The following is a 23,587-nucleotide window of genomic DNA, read 5'->3' as shown; positions in this document are numbered from 1 at the left end:
TTCAAAAAAACAAATAGTTTTGCAAACAATAATGAATAAGGTTTAAAAAAGTATAGATTAAGTTATTAATAAAGCTGTTTTATTGTCAGATTTTTTGCATCTTTCACTATAAAACTATTCTTATATAGTATTCGTACTATCTTAAAAAATAATTTTAATCACCATTGATTAAGAAACATAATTAAAAAGTGATACACACAATTTTTACATTATATTAAAGAATTTATTGGAAGAATTTTTCTAAATAATAAATTGTATTGGAAAATTGTAAGTAATGGATTTTAGTGAGACTAAAATTGAAAAAAGCGATAGTAATTGTTATCAAAATAAAGTTGATAATGACGAAAAGCTTAATCATTTAAATCAAGACAAATTAAGTAATAACTTGGAAGTTTATAGCCTAGATCCCCAAGATGTCCATTTTAGAAGAGGTGGGTCTACAAGATGTAGCATTAAGATGAGAACATCATTGGTGGATGATCTTCACCAATTAATGCCAAGAGTAGTAACTTTAGAAAAAAATGAGCAAGGACAGATAAAATATAATCTGAAAGTACCTGCTGATGAATTAATCAATTCAACTCAGTTTGAGTTTGTTAGAGAAATTAGTTCAGGAGGCTTCGGTGTAGTAAATCTTTGTAAAAGTAATAATCTAGGAAATCTCCCAAATGGACAAGAAATTGCAGTAAAATTATTTACGAGAGGAAATACAGGAGATGGAAATAGACAGCTTTCAAATGAAAGATTGAAATCAATAGAATCAGAATTAAATTATGTTCGGATATTTAAGCATCCTAACATAGTAGAATATTATGGTATTTTAAATCCGTCTACAGGTCAAATCGGATTTGCAATGGAATATTTGGATGGAGGAACAGTTTTTGAAGTCTTATATTCTAAAAATAATATTATTCCACTTGAAATTAGAAAAATGTGGTGTGTTCAACTAGTCAAAGCTATAGCTTACTTACATGAAGGATGTGCTCCTCATAGATTTATACATAGAGATATTAAAACCATCAATCTTTTAATAAATAAAAAAGATCTTAGTATCCGAATATGTGACTTTGGAAATGTAAGGGAGAGGACTTTTTCATATTACAGACTAGACAACAATGGGGGATCAGTGAGATATATTTCCCCAGAATCACTCAGAGTTGGATCATTCATCAATGATAAAACTGATATCTGGTCAATTGGATGTTGTATTATTGAGATTTTTGGTGGAGGAATACCTTATTCAAAGTTTAGTGATGAAAATACTTTAATTAGTATGATCAGAAAAGGTACTTCCCCAGAAATACCTTCTTTCTTCCCATCATGTTTAAAAAAGTTGTGTTCAAAATGTTTACAGTCTAACCCTAATGTGAGGCCAAATATCCAAAATCTTCTTAAGGATATTATTAGTCTTGATATTGGAGTACTTAAAAAGTCAAAACTTGGAAAGCTTGATAAATACCCAAAGGTTTACTAAAATAATAACATTTGAGTCTTTATATGCTGATATCACTCCATTTTTTTCTCCAAGAATATTATCATATCTCTGTATTTTTGAGAATTTTTAAAGTGATTATTATACCAGTGAAATCCATTTTTGATTGTGATGTTTAATTTGTGAAATCACACTAAGGAGAAAAAGAGATACTTTTCTGTATATTCAGTTTCTCAACTTTCTTAAACTCTTCTTAATGTTATAATAATGATTTTGGAATCCAAAATGTATTCTTAATTCAAATTTTTATTGCATGTACAATTAGATTAATACGTGTTAAATTATTTATTTATTCATTTTCTTTTTTAAAATGACATTTGGCGCCAAACTTGTCTTAGTTTTTTTTTGACAAGTCAAATAATAAAAATAAACAATAATTAAAATACTATTTAACTAATTTAAGTTAGGTAGGGAATCATAAGAGCTACTTAGTAGGCTTTTGGCATTTAAGCTTTAGCTTTCTTTTTATACTCTTTTAACAAAGATTCTTTGTTTTCATTTATTAGTAAACAAGTCAAATTGAAATGAATTAAGTGATCCAAGTTAAATTAATTTAACAAAATAAATCAGAAAGAAAGAGGTTTTTACTTTATCTATTGAGCCTTTTTATAAGTTTAATTTACTAAGGCTCATTATTTGAAACTTATATTATTTCTTTTTTTCCCAGAATCTAATATAAAGGTTACTAATATGAAGAAAAACCTTTCAGCTCATTCAATAATTAATGGATTGCTTTCTTCAAAACCTGAAAACATTTTAGAGACTATACAAATTTTGGGTCAAATTGATGCGAATGGTACTCCATCTAATTTACTTGATTATTTAAAAGTATCACCATTATGTTTGGAGCTTCTTCAGGTCTGGTCGAGGTATGTGGTTGAAAGTATTTCAGTCAAGAAAAATAAAAACTTTATTCAAAATGGAGAGTCTAACGAAAGAAAGATAGTAATAGCAGCTTTAAATTGTATTTCAGAAATTATTGAGTATTATATTTTAGTTTACAGAATAAGAAAAACAGAGATGAATCAATTCAATGAATTTAAGGAAAACATAGAAAAGCTTGGTATGTTAATTATTTCCAAATATAAAATGAATATATATCGTCATTTAAATTCAACTTCTAAGGTATTAATATCATCATCACTAAGGTTACTAGCATCAATTTCAGGTCTAAGTAAATCTCATAAACAAGAGATTTTGCATGAATTTAATTTTAGTTTACCATCATTTATTTCAATAAGTAAATTCTTTGAATACAAAAAGAGAGAAAGGACAGAATTTGAGGATTTTACAATTAATCCAGAAAAAAATGATATCTTTATCATTTTGTTTCAGAAAAGATCAGAAATTGGAGTTAGAATTCAGTATTTAAGATTTTTATTATCATTTTTGGATCTTTTATCCTTTAACTCATCGAAACAGTTTGATTCGAATATTAATGAAAAAGATATTATTGAATTTTTGAAGATTCGTAATATAAGCAATACCATATTTAAGAACTCTATTCAGTATGATAGTTTAAACATTTCCAAAAACTTATTATTTGCTTTTGAGCATTTAATTTTGGAAAATGATGATATTCCTAATACTTTAAAAGGGTCATTTTTTAACTTAACAGTGATTAATTATATATTTACTAATTTGGTTGATATGCTTTCTCAAATTGATTTTAAACAACAATTGGAAGCTACTGATCATGATTTAGAAAGATATGCCAGAATTATTGAAAGACTTTTAAGATTACATATTAATGTTAGAACCAAAGAAAGTGTTAGGTTGATATTTGTTTGGTTTAAGAGTATTAATAGACAAGTTAAATATCCAATTGTACAGAAGTTGTTGATAAGTATATACTCTGACCTTACTCTTAAGGAAAAGTTAGAATACTATCAAAGTTCTACACTTCAACTTAACTTTATTGGAGAAAGTAAATTAGAGGGAATTCTTGTTTTAGCATTTGTTTCCAGCTTAATTAAATGTATTACTCAATCTGAGAAAGATGATCTTCAGAAATATATCATCCAAAACATTTTAAATAAAAATTCAGTTTCAGATCTTGAGATTGGAGTAAAATATTTAGTGGATTGGATCATCCCTTCATTTATCAATAAGATTTTATTAGGAGTTGCAGGAGCAGGTAGTGGTGGTGGAGTAAAGTTACTTAATACAAGAGAGAACTTATTTTTAAATATCTCAAATTTGGCCATTTTGATTAATTTATCAAAAAGGTTATCTCTTATTACTGAAATCATTGTCTCAAATTCAGTAGAATCTCAATTAAAGGACACTGGTGAATTTTTAATTAATATGATAAAACAAATCATATACCAATCTTTTCCAGATCTTGGTAATATATTGAGTTTACTGAGACATTATTTTAAGAATGGAGATCAAAAAGAAGATCATCAAAATCACATAAACAACTTCTTTTTAAAAAGAGACCATTATACTAATGCTTATGATTTAAAACAAAGTTTGAGGGATACTAATTATTCTTCTGATCAGAATAGTACTAGTGTTATTGGAAAAGAGTATATAGAACATAATGATCATAATGAAGATCAAGATGAAGATGAAGATGATGGGATGTTTATCAATATAATTGCATCAAAGAGTCCTAATAGAAAGGATAAGAAGATTAAGATTGAAGATCAATCAAATGAAAATGAGGAAGATATTAGTATCAAATATCTCTCAGTAGATACCAAAGAAGTAGAAAGAAAGAATTTTTATTCAAATATGATCATTTTTCAATACATTAAAGCTTGCATAAACTCTAAAGTTATAATAAAGGAACAAAATCAAGATTTATTGAAATGCAAATTTGAAATTATAGAGGTCATTTTTGGAGCTATGAAAACAATTTTAAAGAGTTTTGGAAACGAATTTCTACTAAGTATGGGATATAAGTTTGACAATACAAAACTTATTTTAGATCAAGTATATAGAGAAACCTATCTAAATGATGAGTTTTTGGCCAACTTAACCATTTTAGAGTACAAGAGATTTTTTGATCATTATATTTATAAGATTATTTTGTATTCTCTAAACATTAAAGGACTTAAATATGACTGGAATTGTAATAAATTACTTTTATTCAAGTTTCTTGAGAATTTAATCTCTATTATTCAATATTACCAGACTAATTCCAATCAAAATCCAAGAGGATCTATTCATGATACTAGTAATTGTAATATTAGTTTTATAGTCAAGTATTTAACAAGTATGTGGATCTCAATTGTAAGTAAGTTAAATACTTCAAGACAAAACAGTTTATTTTATTACTTGGATAATATAAATATTGAGAAAAGAGATGATATCAAAATAAAAAACAGTTTTCCTACTCTGGATTTGAACCTTTTATATTTTCAACTTAAACTAATATTACTAGTAAACAAAACTTTGTATAATTATGAGATATTAATTCAAGGATTTTTTCAGGATTATATCCAAGAAGGAAAACTTAGTAAAGAATTCTTAGAAAGAAACATGGATTTGATTATATTATTATTACTTGTTAATTCTTTAGGTAAACATTTAACTAAAGATCAACAAAGTGTTGAAAACCAAAAATATGAATTACTAATTAATATTATAAATTTCAAGGGAATACTTGGTCAGTTTAAGTTAGATTTGAATTCAATAGATAAGAACAAATTATTTGATTTTATTGATATTAATGATTATATAGTTCAAGTAATTGAAAAAAGGTTAAGATTTGAATTACTGGATATACAAAATAATAACTCATTAGATTCTGATATTCGAATTAAATCAATAAATACTTTACTAGGAAATGTTTTTAACAATTGGATACATAAGGATGAGGTAAGATGTAAAATCTTGAAAGGATTTGAGAATAATAATAAGAAAATGATTAAATATCAAGTTAGTTTTATGAATAATATGGAATATTATTATAAGTTATTATGTGAAACAGGATTTCAAACAGAATTTGATATAAGTGAAATTATTTTTGGTTTTATTGAAATGTCTTTACTTTTAATGGATAAAAAAGAGGAGCAAAGAGAAGAATTGAATGAAATTGATTATATGATCAAAATGAATATTTTGGAGTTAAATTATTATCAAATGTGTGTTTTTAACTCAAAATATGAAGGAAATAATATAAAAAAACAAGTTTTTGAAAGTTTTATCATTTTTAAAGATGATAAATATTCTATAAAGATTGAAGAATTCTTAAAAGGCTTGGCAATAGTAATTAGAGATTTAGGGTTGAGAGAAGGAGAAGAGAGAGTAAGATTATTGATTATTTCTTTTTTGGATATATATATTAAATTAAGAATTAATAATAAACTTCTTTTTAATTTATTATTTTCTATTGATTTAAATATTAAAGAAATAATTAACAATGGAAATATTGAAATAATAACTGACAAAAAACAGAATTATAGTTTAAGTGGATATTTAATAGACACTATATTAGATAATATAACAAATTATGAGTTAGTATCATTAACTAGAGAACTTATTTTAAAAGATAAAGAGGAAAAAGAGAGAATTTTTGGGTTCTCTAGAATCATTTTTTTGTCTAGATTGATAGAAAAGTTGTTTCAAGTATACACCTATATGATGGAAGAAGAAGAGGAAAAAGAACAAAAACGAGCAGAAGAAGGGGTTCAAGGAAGAACAGAAAGAGAGTTTCAAGAAAAAACACAAGAAAATAAGAATGCTTTTGAGTACTTTACGTTGTCTTTTGTGGACTTAATAAGGATTTTTATAGATACTGATATCTTAAAACATTATAAAGTAAGGTTATATAGTATTAAGAATGAGAAGAAAGATAATTATGGGAATGGTTTGGAATTAAATATACCAATAGAGATTTTTGGATTTAGAAGACAATTTAGAAGAAATAATGGATTATTAGTTCGAGTATTTATGTATATCATGGTGTATTTGTTTCCTTATGTCTATTTAAGAGCAGAAAAATTGGAAATAATGGGAATAAAAGACATAAATAAGAATCAAGAGGTTGCAAATAGTGAATATTACAGAAACCAATTAGGAGTAATGGACTTAGAGTCTATCCCTATTGGATATAAGTTAATTTTGATTTTGGATCATCTAGAATTAAATAAGTTAGTAGTTAGAAGAGAGAAAGAGTTTTTTGGAGGTCAATTTTCTTTGGATTTGGAATTAGCTATAATAAAAAGTGCAACAAAAGAACTTATTGATTTGTTTAATTTCTATGAGGAATTCGAGCAAAATGAAAACAAAGAAAAGGATAAAGGTAAAGAGAAAATGGAAGATGAAAAGATTCAAGAAGATTTTGATAAAAGGATCTTTAAGAAGATGTTAAAATCATTTAAAGTTTTTCCAATATTAATAGGAGAACCTCAAAAATCAAAAATGAAATTTTCTATAGAAAATGGAAAAATAATGTTAAGAATTGAAGATGAGAGAAAAATGTTTTGGGAAATATTGGATTTATTGGTATTCAAGAATCAAGAAAGTAAGAAAAAAATGAGTTTTGGATGCAAAAGAAGGCATATTATGGTTAACTCAAATTTGATTTTTACTTTTCTGATTGATTTATATTCTCAATATAAAAATAATAGAGAAAAAAAAGAGAAATATAATAGTAATGATAATACATTAATTAGTGAGATAGTATATTTGGGTTATTTACTACATTATGAGAGTTTTAAGAAAAGAAAAAATCCATCACAAGAAGATCAAAAGATGATCATATCTATATTAATAGAATGTTATAATGTAATATTATTAAAATTTCAGACTTTATTTGGTATAGAAAATCAATTGGAAATAAATCATTATTTAAGGTTATACTATTATTATATTATATTAGTACCGGTATTAATGGACAGATTAAATAATCCAATATATTATTGTTTAAGGAGTTATTTAATTCAATTAAGAGAGGAGAAATGTAAAGAAATAGGATTAATAGAAAAAAAGTATTTGAATTTTATTTTGGATTATGATTTAAATGAATCATTTTATGAATTATTAATTCAAATAAAAGAAATAAAGGAATATCAAAATAAATATCCAATAGGTTTTATAGAATCAAGCAAAACTTTTATAAACAATAGTAAACATATTTTGGATAGTTATGGTAATAATAAAGAATCAGATTTTCTTTTAATTATATTATTAGCAAGTACTTTGTATATAGCAAAAATTAAACAGATGAGATTTTTCCAATATAGAAAAAGTATATATAATAAATTGAGTAATTTTGTATTACTAAAATTGAATCGTATTTTGGTATTTTTAAATAAGATACATGAGATATTATTTGAATATTTAAAGAAAGATGATTTAAGCACTGATAATAATTCAAGAAATATGATTGTAATATTTATTTTTATAGAGTATTTGTTAATATTAAAAGAAGATGGAAATAGTTCAAGTACTAATAGTAGTGATAAGATATTAGATGAGAGTTTAATAGATTTAGAAAAGAATCAAAGAGTGAATTTATTAATTTCAAAAGAGTATATAATGGATTATTTAAAGATAACAAAGATTGGTAAATTTCAATCTGATAGTTTATATTACAAGATTTTAAATGAATCTAAAATAGATAGAAATAATGAGGAATATTTTGAAAATGAGGATTATAATATAAATTGTAAAGAATTTAAAAGTTTGATATTAGCAAATCATAATATATTTTTGGTTAATAATAAATTAAAGGAGACATTAATAGGCGAAGAAGATAAAGGAGGAATAAGACAAGATAAGGATGATGGAGAGAGAAATAATATAAATGATAATGAAGAAGAAGCAAGGAATAATAGAGTAAAAGAAAGGATGAGATTAGTAAAATATTGGTATCATTATTATTCAATTTATTTGAATAATAATTATATAGATTTTGATAATAAACATATTTCAGAATTTAATTGGTTAAATCCAAATTTGAAGAGATTAAAATATACTTTAAATGATTTTCCATATAATTCAAAGTTGATGAAAAATTCAGATTTAACTTTTAATTTGAATGATGGAAGACCAGAGAACGATTATATTTATGATTTAGGACTTATAATTCCAATAATTAATTCAAGATTTAAGTTAGCTTACTCAATATTAAGAGAGAGAGGTTTTCAGAATTCAAAGAATAAGAATTTAGGTAATGATAACAGAGAAGAAAATAATAAGGAGTTGATTGGAGATACAGATAATCAAGAAGTAGGAGGAGATACTCGAACTTGTTCAGGTTTTGTGAAGGATTACGGTCAATTAAGTGGGTCACGATTTTTTAACAATGTGATAGATAATAACTTTATTTGGTTGAGAAATTTTTGTAAAAATGGATCTCTTCAATTACTAATAAATTCTTTATCTTGTACAGATATTTCCTTAAGGTACTATTCTTACCAAACCTTGAGTTTACTTTATGAAATTGTGAGCTTTCACTATAATAAATATCTCCAGAGGTTGAGGGAGCAGGAGCAGGATGAGCATGAACGAGAGGAGCAGGAACAAGATGAGGGGGAACAGAATGAGCAGGAGCATGATGAACAGGAAGAGGAAGAACAGGAGCAGGATGAACAGGAACAGGATGAACAGGAACAGGATGAACGGGAAGAGGATGAACAGGAACAGGGCGAACAAAAACAGGAGGAAAAAATAGAGGTTATAAATAAGAAGAAGAGAAACAAAAAACAGAGAAAGAAACACATAAGATATATATTCAAAGAGCTTCCTCAGATATTTATGATTTTGAATACATTAAAAAACACAGTATCGGGAACATTGGTGAATGAGAACCAAGAAATAGAAATTGAAGAAAAAGACGAGAACTCTGATAAAATGATTAAAGAGACAGAAAGCAAGCATGAGGATTGCATCAGATTATCATCTTTTCTGACAAGATTTATATCAGATTCTATTGAGGTTATATTTGAACCTGAAAATAAATTATTTAAACAAATTAACTACTTTATATTATCCAGGCCATTTTTGGACAGATATGATATTCCTATGGTATTTAATTTTTTGTATTCAGAAAATGCAAATGACCATTACATACACAAATCTTTTATATTTAATGAATTAGAGACAAGCATTAAAATATTGAGATATTTAAAAAATGTTAAAGGTTTAGAACTAGAGCAAGAACATGATTCTATAAATAGAAGATTCATTTTTCCTCTTTTATTGAATTATATAAAAACAAATAATATATATTCTCAGCATAATTACTTTGAGAATACTATACATATTTTAAATATAATACTAAATATGATTAATAATAAAGAGTCAAATATTATTTATCACAATCTTGAGAATATTGATCAAGATATAGATTTACAGATTAAACAAAATTTAACACAGGATTTGAATTTGGAATCTGAAATGAAATCTATGAAAATAATTAATAATTCTCTTACATTTTCAAATCCAAATGTTGAAATATTACTTAAAGATAAGGTAAATAGAAGCATAAGTAAAGTAAATCAAGCTAATAACTTACCTTCTTCTGTGACTTTAATAATACAAATGATTAATCAATATTCACTATTAGACTTTATAAGAAATTTAATACAACAGATTTCAATTTCTAATTATAATAAATTAAATAATAATAAACATTTTAAGGAAATGATTCAGTTATTAGTTAATATATTACTAGTAATTACTGGTAATATATTCAATGGAAATTATGATGAAAATTATAAAGGAGGAATTTTTTACAAGCTTAAGTATTATAATAATGATAATTTGAATAAAACAATTTTGAAGTTTCTTGGAGGTTATAGTAATTCTTATTGGGTATTCCAAAAGCTTTTAACATGTATTAGGTTGGCATCTAATCCAAAGATTTCAAAATTTTATGATTCAAATATGTTTTCAAATATATATTACATTTGGTTTAATTCTTATATTGGACTACTTTACTGTAATAAATATTTATTCAAAGATATTGAAAATCCAAAACTTTTTAATGAACTTATTTTTGATTATCAAGAATTTCTATCTAGTTATTTTCAGAACCTTATTAATCTAAATTAATTCTTTGTACATGAGAAGTATTCTAATAAGAGTAATATGATAAATCAGTACTAGTAATTAATTAAAAAAAAAAAAAAAGTAGTTTTAAGATACAAACTTATAGGATTATAATTGTTTTTTTTAGATTAAGGCCTGATTTATTTTAAGAGTAGAAAGTATTATAAATATTAAGAAGACGAGTATATTCTCTTCTTTACCTCTCCACCTCTTAGTTCCCCTCCTCTATCACATTTCAATTCTTTTAATCCTAAACAATGTTTGTGTCTAGTTAAAATTCCTCATTTAAAGATATTGGAAGTTAACTAAAACTAAATGAGTTTTTAGAAATAAAGTAAAAAATGAGAGAAAAAAAATTGAAAGTTACTTGTAATTTTTCAATTTAATTTCCCCCTGTTCCTCATATTTTATTATTTTTGAGACAGCCCGCCTATTTGAAAAAAAAATTGTATATATTAATAGATAATATTTGGTACCTTGTGGTGTTTGGAAAAAAAAAGTATTCACATCAAAAATAGGTAAAGAGATCAGATTGGGAGAAAATTGGTTGTAATAAAGCAAGGAGATTTAAGTACTAAATTGAGAGAAGTACTTTACATTTAACTATTTTTGAGGAATATTTGAGAAAAATAGGCCAAAAAAAAGGTTTAAAAAATAGTATTATAAATAAATATACTATTAACCGAAATATACATTCTGAGAAATTGAAACCAGATTTTAAAAAATTTAGTCAAAGAGGGATTTGGGAAATTATTGATAAATATAAAAAATAATAGTAAATTAGATATTTTCTGAATATATTAAGTCCAAAATATTTGTGATGATGGACGCGGATTTTGTGAATGCAAGAAGAAGTGCTTGGGCTGATGAAGATATAGATGACTTTGAGCCATCATTTGATGAACCATTAAAAGGTTTTGAATCCAAACCAGATAAAGATGGCATTAAACATGTGATTAGCTACATAAAAGACAATAAGGGTTCTACAATTAAGATAACAAAAAAAATCAAAGAAGTAAGAAATATTATTAAAATTAACAAGAATGTTGTAAATAGAAGATTAATTATGGAAAGGAATTTAGCAGATAGATTCAACTCTGATACAGATGTTCCAAAACTTGGAGATGAAATCTCTATTGATATTCCAAAAAATGCAGACTCTATGAACCTTCAAGATAAAGATAATGATGATGATTACTATTTCATGGATCTCCCTGCTTCCAATAATAATAAACTCTCGTTGTTTAAGAAATCTGGAAATAACTGCCCCTTTATTCTTGGTGATGAACAGATTGAAAAGATTACATATGGTCAACAAAGTAACTCTATTAATGACTTGAGCTCACCATCAACTGGATTTGGAACCAATACATCTTCGAATGGATTGAATCTTGGATTTGGATCCTCTTTAATTAATAAAGGTAGTATAGGTGATGTTAAAACAACAGTTGGAAGTGGAATAATAAGTTCAAATATAAGTTCTGGGGGAAATAGTGGAATTGGTGGTCCCATAGTTGGGAACATTACAAGTGGCAGTACTAACAGATATCAACCTCCATTTCTTAGAACCACCTCTGGGAGTGCCTTTGAAAGGGGTTCTAACTTACAATCATCACATAGAGACGACTGTACTGTCAGAGTTGCCAATCTTTCTGAAGACGCAACTGAAGAAGATCTTCAAGAACTCTTCAAAACTGCTGGAAGAGTTGTCAAAGTCTTCCTCGCTAAAAACAAAAACAACTCTAAAAACACCAAAGGTTTTGCATTTATCACGTATTCAAAAAGAGAAGAAGCTCAAAATGCAATTAGAAAACTTAATCGTCATGGATATGATAACTTACTACTTAATGTTGAATGGGCTAAAACTAAAGATAAATAAACCTTGGTCTCTTTGCTAATTTTAATAATTTTAATATAGTCAATTTTATATCTACTAGTATAGTTAATTTAAATATGAGAACTTATTATCCAATCATTATCGTATCTTACACACTATTAATTACATATACTTATTATCTCTTTATTCTACATTCTTCTATACTGTGTATCCTATTCAATACATTCTCACATTTAGATTTTAATTCTACACCTAATTATTACTCACTGTTTATATATGTGTATATATATATATATATTTGTATATATATTATTTTCAAAATTTGAATTATGATTTGTTTAATTACCCAAATATATGTTTGTATCTCCTTAATAAGCCATAATTTGTACCACATGCTATTTCCATCCCATCACTATCGTAATGTAATAAGACTACATCCTCTGAATCGTCACTAATATCGTCACAGAATATTGTACCTAAACTGGATCCGTCATATAATGAATGTATATATATTGCTTTCCTTAGAGAATTCTTATCTTTTGAAAAGATTTCAGTTTCTTCATCTATTAAAGGACATATTGGCGCCAAAAGTCCATCTTGCTGATTTAAATAAGAGTTTGTATTCAATTCTAAAACAGGTGGTATATGATTTTGATTTGGATCAGGATAATTTTTTTTATTCATTTGAATATAATTGGTGCTAGTTATTTCTTGTTCACCTTCAGATATTGTTTCACCAGTAACTGTTGTCGACAATGATATATTATTAGATCTGACTACTGTAGGGTTTTCAGTACTAGTATTATTATTTCCTACACAAAGACTTGTAAAATATTTAGATGCTTGAATGAATTGGGGTATAAACCCACTCATATAGCTATTATTTTCGATTCCATTATATTCTCGTAATTGATATGTATTGTTTGTATCCTCATTCTCTTGTTCACATTCATTAATTACCAATCCATTACAGTATGTCATAATAATTCCTTTACTAAAGCAAACATTTACACAATCAGCTGTTTGTATTCCTGGTAGTGAAATTCTGAATTTAATTTCTACTTCTCCAAAATTACTACATGTCCATACGTTGATTTCATCAGTAGATACCGTTAAAAAATGGGTAAAGTTATTAATTTCAGTAATTTGATCAAAAAAAATAAATGCTTTAGGATGAAAGTCTCTAGTCTTAGAGATTTTTTTGCTTGAATTTGTTAACAAATTCCATACCCTAATTGAACAACTTTCTTGCTTTAATAATAAATACTCTCTATGTAATTCTAAAAATTGTATATCTAATGATGATCTTAATTTGACTATAGTTTTTTCCTATAAAATATTAATAATTTATATTTTTTTAAGATTTTTCTTTTAGAAACTTACAAGGTATTCCCCATTTGATATATTACATAAATGTGCTTCAATTGTTGAATAAGATGGTTGTCTAAAATAATAATGAGTAATGGTGATAACAAAAAAATATTCTATTAATGACAAAACTTACCTAAAAAATACAACAGTACCATCAGATATTCTCATTTCCAAAAAATTTTGACCCTTAATTTGATATAATTTATTATAATTACTCATATCCCAAAATGTAAAATAGTCATTTTGTGGATCTGCTACTACTATTCTTCCATTTCCATCTGGATAAAATTTAGTTTTTTTAAGATATGAATAAAAATTTATTAAATTTGAGCAAGCATTAAACTTACCATCAAACTCAATAAATCCTGGATTTCCTACTTTAATTTGCTGAAAATCTTTTCCAATACTACTTGAGATATTTCTCTTTAACATTACATCATCTATATTAAAAATAGTACAATTTAATACTGATGGATCATGATGAAATGCTATAACTATTGTATTATTCATCTTGTTATAGAATAAAGATCTTATTGCTTTATTTAAATTTGAATTAAATTATTAGTGTTGGAAATCTTTTCAATTCAATTCAATCACGTCGCAACTTACTTTCAGATGGGGATCTATTCAAAATACATAACATATTATTATTATGTCTATTATATGCTGTTCCTAAACCAGAATCATTTCTTTTTATTTTTTTTTTATTTAGTTTATTTGATTTATTATTGATTATTTAAAACTTACAATACAAAAAGTATCTCTTTACTAAATACAACCTCAATAATCTTGGATGTTTTACTTAATTTACAATGCCCACGTATTATTTGTGGCAAATCATTAGTTATATTAAGAATACTACTTAATTTCATTTTTTTAAATTCCAACTTTTGTGATAATGTTTGTGGTATTCTGAACCCATTGCTTTGTGCTCCTCCATAATATTTGTTTTGTATTATATTTTTAACAATTGATAAATTAACTCTTTTGTTTGTAACATTGTAGTTTCTTATGCTTTTTTTTTTTGTCATTTATTTGAATTTGTAATCTTTATAAAAAAAAGTAAATGTTAATTCTAATAGAACTCTTGTAATATTTATTGTTACTTCAAAGTTTATTTTTTATTAGTTTGTTGTCATCAATTTGCCTATTAGCATATAATTATTTTACAAAAGAAAAAATATTTATTTTTTTTAATTAATTCTTTCTGTAATTAATCAAAATATATTTTTTTTGTTAATATGGAAAAAAATATTACATTTATTACTTTTGTGCATAAAGTGTTAAATTCACATATTAAATCTATTTTTTCTGTGTTAATATTATTTAAATTTTTTTGTTTTATCTATTTTTTTTTTTGATCTCTAGTGGTCAAAAAATGACGTGGCATCATTTTTATATTTTTTTCTAATTAAATTAACTTAAAATAATTTTCATGTGGACAAATATTAATAATTGTATATAATTCAAAATATAATAATATGGAAAAATTTATTTAACGTTAATATTTTCTATACCGGTGTTTGAGAACTTGCATGCAGTCAGACATGTGCTTACATGGCAGACAAATTTTTTAATAAATGATAAACACGGAAAAAATTTGGTTACTTTTTTTGAGTTAAAGGGAGTTAAAATGAAGTAATTTAGTTAAATAAAAATCATTAAAAGCAGATTAAATAAATTAAATTGAATTAACTTTTTTTATTTAATTTAATTTGATTAATAAATACATTTAATTAAAAAAATTAAGAAAAAAATTAAACTAAAATGGCGGCAATATTCATTATAATTATAATATTAATAAAGATTTTATTAATTATTTTGAAATAGCATCATTAATATTATAGTTTTTACTAAAAAAGAAGCTGATTAAACTTAAAATATGGAATCTCTGGATGAAGTTGTTCACGAGAAGTTTACTTATGTCTTTATTCCATACCATGATTCAGATAAAATAGAAGTTAGAGAATTTTCTGGTAAGGAGGTGAACTTCAAAAATTTAATGCGTTCACATTTTTCCAGTAAATTAAGAAGTAGTGAAGTTTCTAAACTACAAGAGACATTTAATAAGGAATCAAAGGCTTCTGATCAGCTTATTGAACAAGCAATATTGAATAGCCAGAATTATGAAATTATAAGTTTAGTATTACCAAACAAGAATAACAATTTTATAGCAACTAATGCATATATTGATTCAATTGGAAGAATTAAAGAGATGCCTATTAATCCAAGAGCATCAAAGATTTGCTCAACTGATGTAAGAGGGGACTGCTTTATTTCGTCATCATTTGATGACGAATATGTCTTTAAAAGAGTTAGTTTTGGTCAACAAGATTACGAAAAACTATATAAAGATCCTCCATCCGCAGCAAACAGATGGGATGCTTCAAAGATATCAACAATGTTAAATAATCCAACAGATTTACTAAAAAGTAAAGAGGAAGATAAAATATTAAATAGGTGTGAAAGTTGCAGGAAGCAGTCTGAGAAGACTCTCTTAGTCTGTAGTAGGTGTAAGAAAGCAGCATATTGCAATGTTGACTGCCAAAGAAAGGATTGGAGTTATCATAAACAATTTTGCAAATAATGGATTAAAAAAAAAAAGTTAAATTTAATTGTAGATAATTATTAATAAACCCTAAAAACTCGTTAATATAAAAAAAAACATACAATATTTTTTCCTCTTTTCACCACCTCATATTCTTTCTTTTCTTATATTTTATAACTTTTTAATGCAAACTAAAAAAAAAAAATTAAAGCTCATCACGAGCAGTGTGTATCCAAATGAAATCCAAAATGGAATTAACCTCTCTCTCTCCATCGAAATCAATTGGATTAGTTTTATCTTTTTTTTTAAACAATTTAATTGTTGGAAATCTAAAAATTTTCCCGCCAATTTGATCGTCTGGAATGAAATTTGCTGACATGTCAATTTTTGCAACAAGAACATTAGTCTTTGAGGTTACAATACTGGCTACTTCATTATATATTGGATCAAAAGTCTTACAATGTCCACACCATGAAGTATAAAATAGCACGAGCACATCCTTACTGTAATCATATACTATTTCTTTAAATGTGTTTCCAACTAAAATATATACTGGACCATTTTGTTTTGAAGGTGTTACTTGTGAATGATAAGTATTATTTACAATTCCTGATTTTACTTCATCTATAAAGTCACTAATAATGTTTGGAGAAAAATTAATCGAAGTATGGTTATTTAAAATAATCCAGTTAGACTCATTAGGTTTCCCTATTGACAGTATTTCTGCATTGTTGTTATTACTACCAGTATTAGTACCAATACCTGTATTACTATCTAAGTTACTTAGGTAAATCTTTGGCAAATCTAAATGAAACTTCTTTGGAGGTGATACATTAAGGTCATTTATCATAATAATTGATGGAAGTAAATCATCATCAATATGTAGAAAGTCCATAAATCTACGATTAATTGGACCTTCATTTCCGGACATCACAAATAATGGTCTTTCTTCAAGATTTCTGTTAGATTTATCAGCCTTTTCGTTTCTAATGGAAATAACTCTCTGTAGAATATTATGAAATTGGTAAATAATAGAAGACTCTTTATTAAGTTCTTCAATATAATTCTCACTATTACCATTAAAAATGAGTAATAATATTGGACCACCATTGTCTATTAAATTACCAATAGTATCTTTATTTAGAAATATAATATTTTCTTGTTTGTAATAATCAATAGTATTTAAAATTAATGCTTCTTCTTTAAAAGGACCATTAATTGTTTTAACATGTCTACCGGAATTAAAAAGGAGTATTTTAGATTTATTTTCATAATTATCTATAATTTCTGTAATATTAAAGTGAAATTCATTTTTATTTAAATAGTCTTTATTAATTGATAAACTATTTTTAAGATCATTATAATTGGCTTCCCCAAAAATAACATCATCATATATTTTACAAATATCAATAACTAGCAGATATTCTGTATTATTATATTTATTAAAAGATTCAAATTCATGCAAATATATTACTGAATATCCACTAATTTCCAAAAAGAATTTTATATTATCTATGGTTGAAAGTTGAATCAGTTGTGATTTTGGATTATTTTCCAATCTAGTTATCTGTTGTACTATCCAAGAAATTACCTTCTTATAATATATGTTTCCGTAAAAATCGATAACTTTTAATTTAAGATTATCCTCTTTTTTTACTAATTTAATTGTTGGATAATCTAAAACATTAAGTTTCTTTGTTATATTTGGAAATTCTGGCACATTTACCAAACCAATTAATAACTTTTTTGAATAAAACAACTTATTTAGATGTTCAGCAAGAAAATCTCTAGAATTTTCAAAATAGTCTACCATTTCGTGTATTTGACTTATAGCTCTTTTGCTCATTCCACACCATGGTGCTGTAAATAATATTAATAAATAATAATTATTATTTAGTAAGTTTTCAAAAGATTCATCTGTTTTGATTGTAACAATTTCTATTATTTTCCTAGATGAATTAATACTATTATTTCCACTATTTTTGGTGGTTTCTTCTAGATCAATTTTCTTAACTGGAACAAAATGAGACTCTGTAAACGGAATGGATTCTTCTATATTGTCTATATTTGAATTTTTGTTTTCTAAATTAAAAATGTTTGTATTAGAATTTGCTTTGTCATTTAACTCAATACTAACTGCAATTACATGTTTAGTTTCAAATGAGATTAATAAAAAAATTAGTGAAATTATATATGCAAGCATAAGTAAGGTCTTTAAATGATTTATATTAAATAAACCCCACATAATTTTTCGAAAAGAGTTGCTAAAAAGCTTTGATTTTTTGAAGAGAAATTGACATAGATTAAATGTTGAAGCCTTTAAAATAAAAAAAAAGAATGGATGTAAATCTTTTTGTTTAAAGGTAATTTTTCCCTTCATATATAAACTTTTTTTAACTTGCAAGCAATTATTTATATTATAATAGAAAATATATTATATATATATATATATATATATATATATATTCTTTAATTGGTCAAATAACATATTAACTTTTGGCGGTATTAGCACCGCCACATGCTGATAAAGTTTGTGAATATATAAGCATTTGAAATAAAAGAAAATGAAAGAATTGAGTTCGTACTGAACATTCAGAACATTTTTTCCTTGGATAATCATGAAAGGAAATGTGATTTACAGGGACGAAAAAGGAAGAGTTATTGACAAGGAGTTATGGTATGAGAAAAAAATCAATGAAAAGAAGAGTTTAAAGAAAAGCGTTAACAAAAATAAGTTCAAAAAAGATCCCGAATTTATCAAGTTTAGTAGCGGTATTGTTCAATTTGAAGAAGCTAGGAAGAAACATACAAATGAGCAGAAATCTATACAAGAGGACGAAATAATAGATGGTGGGCGTTATTATTTAAGCAAAAGTTATGACGAAGAATTAAGAAAAAAAGACATTTGGGACGACCCGATTAAACTAATAAATGCGCAAAATGATGGAATAAATAGTACAGTTTTAAGGAGTGATTTTGTTGACTTGGAAGCTAAAAAGCTTAAGTGCAAATTTACTTCTCCTCAAAATCGGTTTTTTATTGAAAGTGGCTATAGATGGGATGGAGTTATTAGAGGAAATGGTTTCGAAGAAAAATATCTCATAAAAAAAAATGAAAAAAAAGATAATATATATCATATTGATTAATATTAATTTATTTATACATTTATATATAAATATATATATAATATATACATATTCTTGTCCACATTAAAAATAAAAATTGATGCCGGACACGTAATTAAAATTATAATTTGCATTTGCATGCAACATGTATATGCAGAAAAATGGTCCACATAAAAAGATAACAAATAAATAATTAGTTTTTTTGAATGCTATAAAACAAATTAAAACTTTATAGAGAATTATTATTATCATTATTATATTTATTTTAATTTAACTGATTTTTTTTTTAATTATTATTGAATTAATTAAATTTAAGCCAAGTCTAATTATTTAATGTAAAATTGAGAAAGATAATAGAAATCATTGTTATAGTTCAAATACAATTGAGTCCTGAAGCAGTCAAATAATATATAATAATACATCATAGTATTGAAGTATTTCAAATCAAAGTATAATGCACATATATTAATATTAATTTATTTATACATGTATATATAAATATATATATATCATATATATATATATATATATATATATATATTATAGATTGATATATATATGTATATATATAAGTATTTATTTATGTATATTATGTATATATATTAATACATAATAAATTAAAAGAATATAATTTATTTCAATAACTAGTTAAAAATGAGACTATTTAAATGGAGGAAAGAACCAAAGAAAATAGTATTTCACAATAAAAGGAAAAATACAATAAATTATGTAATTGAAAATTTGGAAGTAAATGAGAGGAATTTCCAAAAGGAATATGATGAGAACATATTAGAGAGTAATATTAAGGAAAAAATAAGAAGTAATCAGTTTATTGAGGATTTGATATTAAAAAAGGAGCAGGATGAAATGGGACAATTAGATAATAGTGGTAATTTTTTTGCGATGAAAAACAACTTGTTATGTTTAAAAGAATATATGGTGAATTTTAATAATGAAAAGAATAATGAATATATAAATTTATTATCAAATGATTCAGACAGACATTTTTATTTAAGTTCAAATAATTCAGAAGATTACAAATTTTATTCACTTGATTATAATGAAGAAAATAAAGATTTTCCGAATATGGAATTAGATTGTGAGTGTAATATTGAATTTTCTAAATTGATGATTAAGAACTCAAAACAAAAAAATATTATTGTTGATTTTCCATCAAAATTTAAGAGCGTTGGTGGAAATATATCAAAAACTATTTCATCTAAAAGATCTGAAAAATTGTCAAGATCTTCTTCATTGAGTAACATTGATACACCAAAAATAATTAATGAAGAAAATCAATTAAAAGAAAATGATAAAGAATTGAATTTATTATTTCAAAAAATAAAAAGATTCATGAAAAAAAAATATATTGAATATAAAGGATTAATAGAAGAAGTTAGTTTATGGGAAGAAAGTGGTCATAAAAATGGAATTAAATTTTATAAAAAGAAAGACAATAATAATGATACTTATACAGTAATTAGAGGAATAATTGATACTGATATTAATAAAGAAAACGAATTATTTTATCAAAGTTTACGAAAGAAAAAAATTACAAATATAAAAAATAATTGCCATTTAAATGATTTAATAACATCAAAAGATTTGGTTAACTATATATGGGATACTGATCCACTTTCGTATGATAATACTGTTGATAGAAGTAATAGAGTATATACATGGGATGATGGGAATCCAGGATTTTGTATTTATTATCATTCATATAAAGGAGCTCTTGGAGTTCAAGGTAGAGATTTTATATTAATTGGGTATAAAGATATTATTGATAATAATAAAGATGAGTTTTCATCATGTGAAATTTCTAATTTTGCAACTTTAACATCTAGTTCACCAAGTCGAGTAAATTCTCCAAATTCTAATTTATTAAATAGTAAAAGGAAGATCATCAATAATATTTCGCCAAGTAGGTTAAAGATACGGTCAAAAAAGAGTAAAAAATATGATAAATTAATAAATAATAATAATAATAATAATAATAATAATAATAATAATAATAATAATAATAATAATAATAATAGTAAATTTCCTGATAAAGAAATAAAGTCAAAAATTGGTGATTCAGCATTCTTTATTTCATCTGATTTATCAAAGGAATTAAGCGATGATAAAAAATTTCATTCATTAACACAAAATGTTTGTAATCCTTCTTTTGTTAAAGCAAAATGCTATTTAAATGGTGTAAAAGTTGAAAAATTACCAATAAATAATGATAATATCATTTTGAGGATGGATATCTTATGGGTTGGTGATCTAAATGGTAAACTTCCTGAATTTTTAAAAAAAACACTACTTTCATCATCTTTAAGTACTATTAAAATATTAAGGGATAAATTTATTGAGGATAAAAAGAATGAATTATTAAATATAATAACAAATTAATATTCAAATAATTCATTTTTTATTCATTAAAATTAAAGAATAAAAAGAAAAGAAATAGTGTCAAATAATGAAAATGTGTATTAAATAATGATTTTATAATAGAAAATATTATTAAAAATAGTCTAAAAGTATCATATTAATTAATACAATTTCATTTCCATTCCTATTCATATATATTTTTTTTAAAAATCTTTTTAAAGCATAAAACCTAACATCATACCAAATCCAAAAAGTGAAATACTATTCTTGTTTGTTTCGAAAAACTTCTTCATTTTCTTTTTTAGTTTTTGGTAATCAAAATGATCGTTTTTATAATCAAAAATAGATTTCTTAATATTTGAATTTAAAAGACCTTCTTTAAGTGGATTAATAAGTTCCTCATCTACCTTTTGTTTGCCATATTTATGCCTCTTTTTAAAATAATTAGAAATCCCAATTTTTAGTTATTAGAAATAAAATTATCAATAAACTTAACTTACCATTAAAATGTACACAATAGAACCAGTACCAGTAATAATAAGAGTTGTTTTAATCATTCTTCTGCAAAATATTGAAAATATCATTCCACCATAAATAGGACAAAAATATTTCAAAACTAAAGTAACTTTTTCTCCAAAAATATCCGTACTAAGCTTATTTATTTCTTCTAAGCTTGAAGCTTGAAAAATCTTTTTAATTGCTTCTTCTATCTTGTTATTTTTTCTTTCCATCATTTCTTTTTTTTTAATTGAAAAAGAAAATAATTAATAATTTCTAAAAAAAGATTTATTAAATATTAAATTATTAAAACTGTGTAAAATCTAATTCAATATTTAGAAAGGTTAAAATAAAAAAAAAATATGATGATTTTTCTTCTTTTATAATTTAAGCTTAGCTTATTTTATTTTTCTGGTGTGATAAAATATATAATTTTTTTCCACATGCAAAAATAATTATTGACGTTATAGGGAAAAAATTAAAAATTTTTTGTCATGCAATAATCAAATTAAATATTAAAAAAAATGTTGAGAAAAAAATTAAATAAATAATATTTTTAATTATTTTAATATTTCACAACCATTAAATAATAAATTTACAATAAAAGGAATATATAGTATCAGACTCTAATTACACAAGAGATTCAAAAAGAATAAAATGAAGAATTTGATTGACATGAAAGACAAAGATGGAGATACAATTAAAGGTAATTTTACTCAAATACAGTTCCTAACAAATAAAAACTCATTAAATCCCTTTAAATTATATATAAAAAACAAAATACTACCTAAAACCATATAAAATTTATTTTAAAAAATAATAATAATAATAATAATAATAATAAAATTTAAAAATTATTCATTGTTTACATTTCAAACATATTTGCTCGCATTTTAAAACAATACAAATTTATTCTAATCACAGCCAACAAAGATTCGTTCATTCAAGTGATTGTGGAAATGCACCAAAAATTGGGAGAGACTTTTGAATCAAACTTTAACAAAATAAGGTAATTTTTAATTGATAAAAATAAAAGACAATTTTTTTTTTTCTTTTATTTTTATTTAATCTTATAAACATCACTTAATGCATGTAATTATGTATGCATGCAATTTCCCGCCCACAGAGAAATTAATTATAAAATAAATCAAGATATAGAACAAATACAAGTAAGTTTTATCATTTAATATTTTATTCTTTTTTAGAAAAAAAAGAATAAATGTTGAATGAAGTTTTGATGGTGAATTTTTAATATATTGATATTGACAATTTTGATTGAAAAAAAAACACCACTATTTCACAAAAAAAAACACTTGTTAAAACTAGTC

At 24.4% G+C, this 23,587-nt stretch overlaps 9 protein-coding genes across 9 annotated transcripts; 6 read left to right on the top strand and 3 right to left on the bottom strand.

Moving 5' to 3' along the window:
- Positions 1–274: 274 nt before the first annotated feature.
- Positions 275–1,474, top strand: cubi_01603 (uncharacterized protein; the record flags this gene model as incomplete). The annotated part of the gene is made up of 1 exon (XM_029018615.1): positions 275–1,474. The coding sequence occupies one exon, from the start codon at positions 275–277 to the stop codon at positions 1,472–1,474; it is 1,200 nt and encodes a 399-aa protein (XP_028873842.1).
- Positions 1,475–2,182: 708 nt separating this feature from the next.
- Positions 2,183–10,504, top strand: cubi_01602 (uncharacterized protein; the record flags this gene model as incomplete). Its single annotated transcript, XM_029018614.1, has 1 exon — positions 2,183–10,504. One exon carries the CDS (start codon positions 2,183–2,185, stop codon positions 10,502–10,504), a length of 8,322 nt encoding a protein of 2,773 aa, XP_028873841.1.
- An 817-nt stretch (positions 10,505–11,321) lies between these two features.
- On the top strand, positions 11,322–12,380 carry cubi_01601 (translation initiation factor; the record flags this gene model as incomplete). Its single annotated transcript, XM_029018613.1, has 1 exon — positions 11,322–12,380. One exon carries the CDS (start codon positions 11,322–11,324, stop codon positions 12,378–12,380), a length of 1,059 nt encoding a protein of 352 aa, XP_028873840.1.
- Positions 12,381–12,680: 300 nt separating this feature from the next.
- Positions 12,681–14,740, bottom strand: cubi_01600 (uncharacterized protein; the record flags this gene model as incomplete). Its single annotated transcript, XM_029018612.1, has 6 exons — positions 12,681–13,667; positions 13,722–13,782; positions 13,843–13,987; positions 14,057–14,245; positions 14,319–14,398; positions 14,457–14,740. 6 exons carry the CDS (start codon positions 14,738–14,740, stop codon positions 12,681–12,683), a joined length of 1,746 nt encoding a protein of 581 aa, XP_028873839.1.
- Positions 14,741–15,591: 851 nt separating this feature from the next.
- Positions 15,592–16,296, top strand: cubi_01599 (MYND finger domain-containing protein; the record flags this gene model as incomplete). Its single annotated transcript, XM_029018611.1, has 1 exon — positions 15,592–16,296. The coding sequence occupies one exon, from the start codon at positions 15,592–15,594 to the stop codon at positions 16,294–16,296; it is 705 nt and encodes a 234-aa protein (XP_028873838.1).
- Positions 16,297–16,462: 166 nt separating this feature from the next.
- Positions 16,463–18,502, bottom strand: cubi_01598 (uncharacterized protein; the record flags this gene model as incomplete). Its single annotated transcript, XM_029018610.1, has 1 exon — positions 16,463–18,502. The coding sequence occupies one exon, from the start codon at positions 18,500–18,502 to the stop codon at positions 16,463–16,465; it is 2,040 nt and encodes a 679-aa protein (XP_028873837.1).
- A 373-nt stretch (positions 18,503–18,875) lies between these two features.
- Positions 18,876–19,403, top strand: cubi_01597 (uncharacterized protein; the record flags this gene model as incomplete). The annotated part of the gene is made up of 1 exon (XM_029018609.1): positions 18,876–19,403. One exon carries the CDS (start codon positions 18,876–18,878, stop codon positions 19,401–19,403), a length of 528 nt encoding a protein of 175 aa, XP_028873836.1.
- Positions 19,404–20,036: 633 nt separating this feature from the next.
- On the top strand, positions 20,037–21,782 carry cubi_01596 (uncharacterized protein; the record flags this gene model as incomplete). Its single annotated transcript, XM_029018608.1, has 1 exon — positions 20,037–21,782. The coding sequence occupies one exon, from the start codon at positions 20,037–20,039 to the stop codon at positions 21,780–21,782; it is 1,746 nt and encodes a 581-aa protein (XP_028873835.1).
- Positions 21,783–21,976: 194 nt separating this feature from the next.
- cubi_01595 (uncharacterized protein) lies at positions 21,977–22,495 on the bottom strand (the record flags this gene model as incomplete). The annotated part of the gene is made up of 2 exons (XM_029018607.1): positions 21,977–22,192; positions 22,262–22,495. 2 exons carry the CDS (start codon positions 22,493–22,495, stop codon positions 21,977–21,979), a joined length of 450 nt encoding a protein of 149 aa, XP_028873834.1.
- Positions 22,496–23,587: the final 1,092 nt, after the last annotated feature.

This window comes from Cryptosporidium ubiquitum, assembly GCF_001865345.1.
Source record: "Cryptosporidium ubiquitum isolate 39726 chromosome Unknown contig_20, whole genome shotgun sequence".
Classification (NCBI taxonomy): Eukaryota; Apicomplexa; class Conoidasida; order Eucoccidiorida; family Cryptosporidiidae; genus Cryptosporidium; species Cryptosporidium ubiquitum.
The sequence above is the reverse complement of the archived record's forward strand: the minus strand, read 5'-3'. Positions and strand labels throughout refer to the sequence as shown.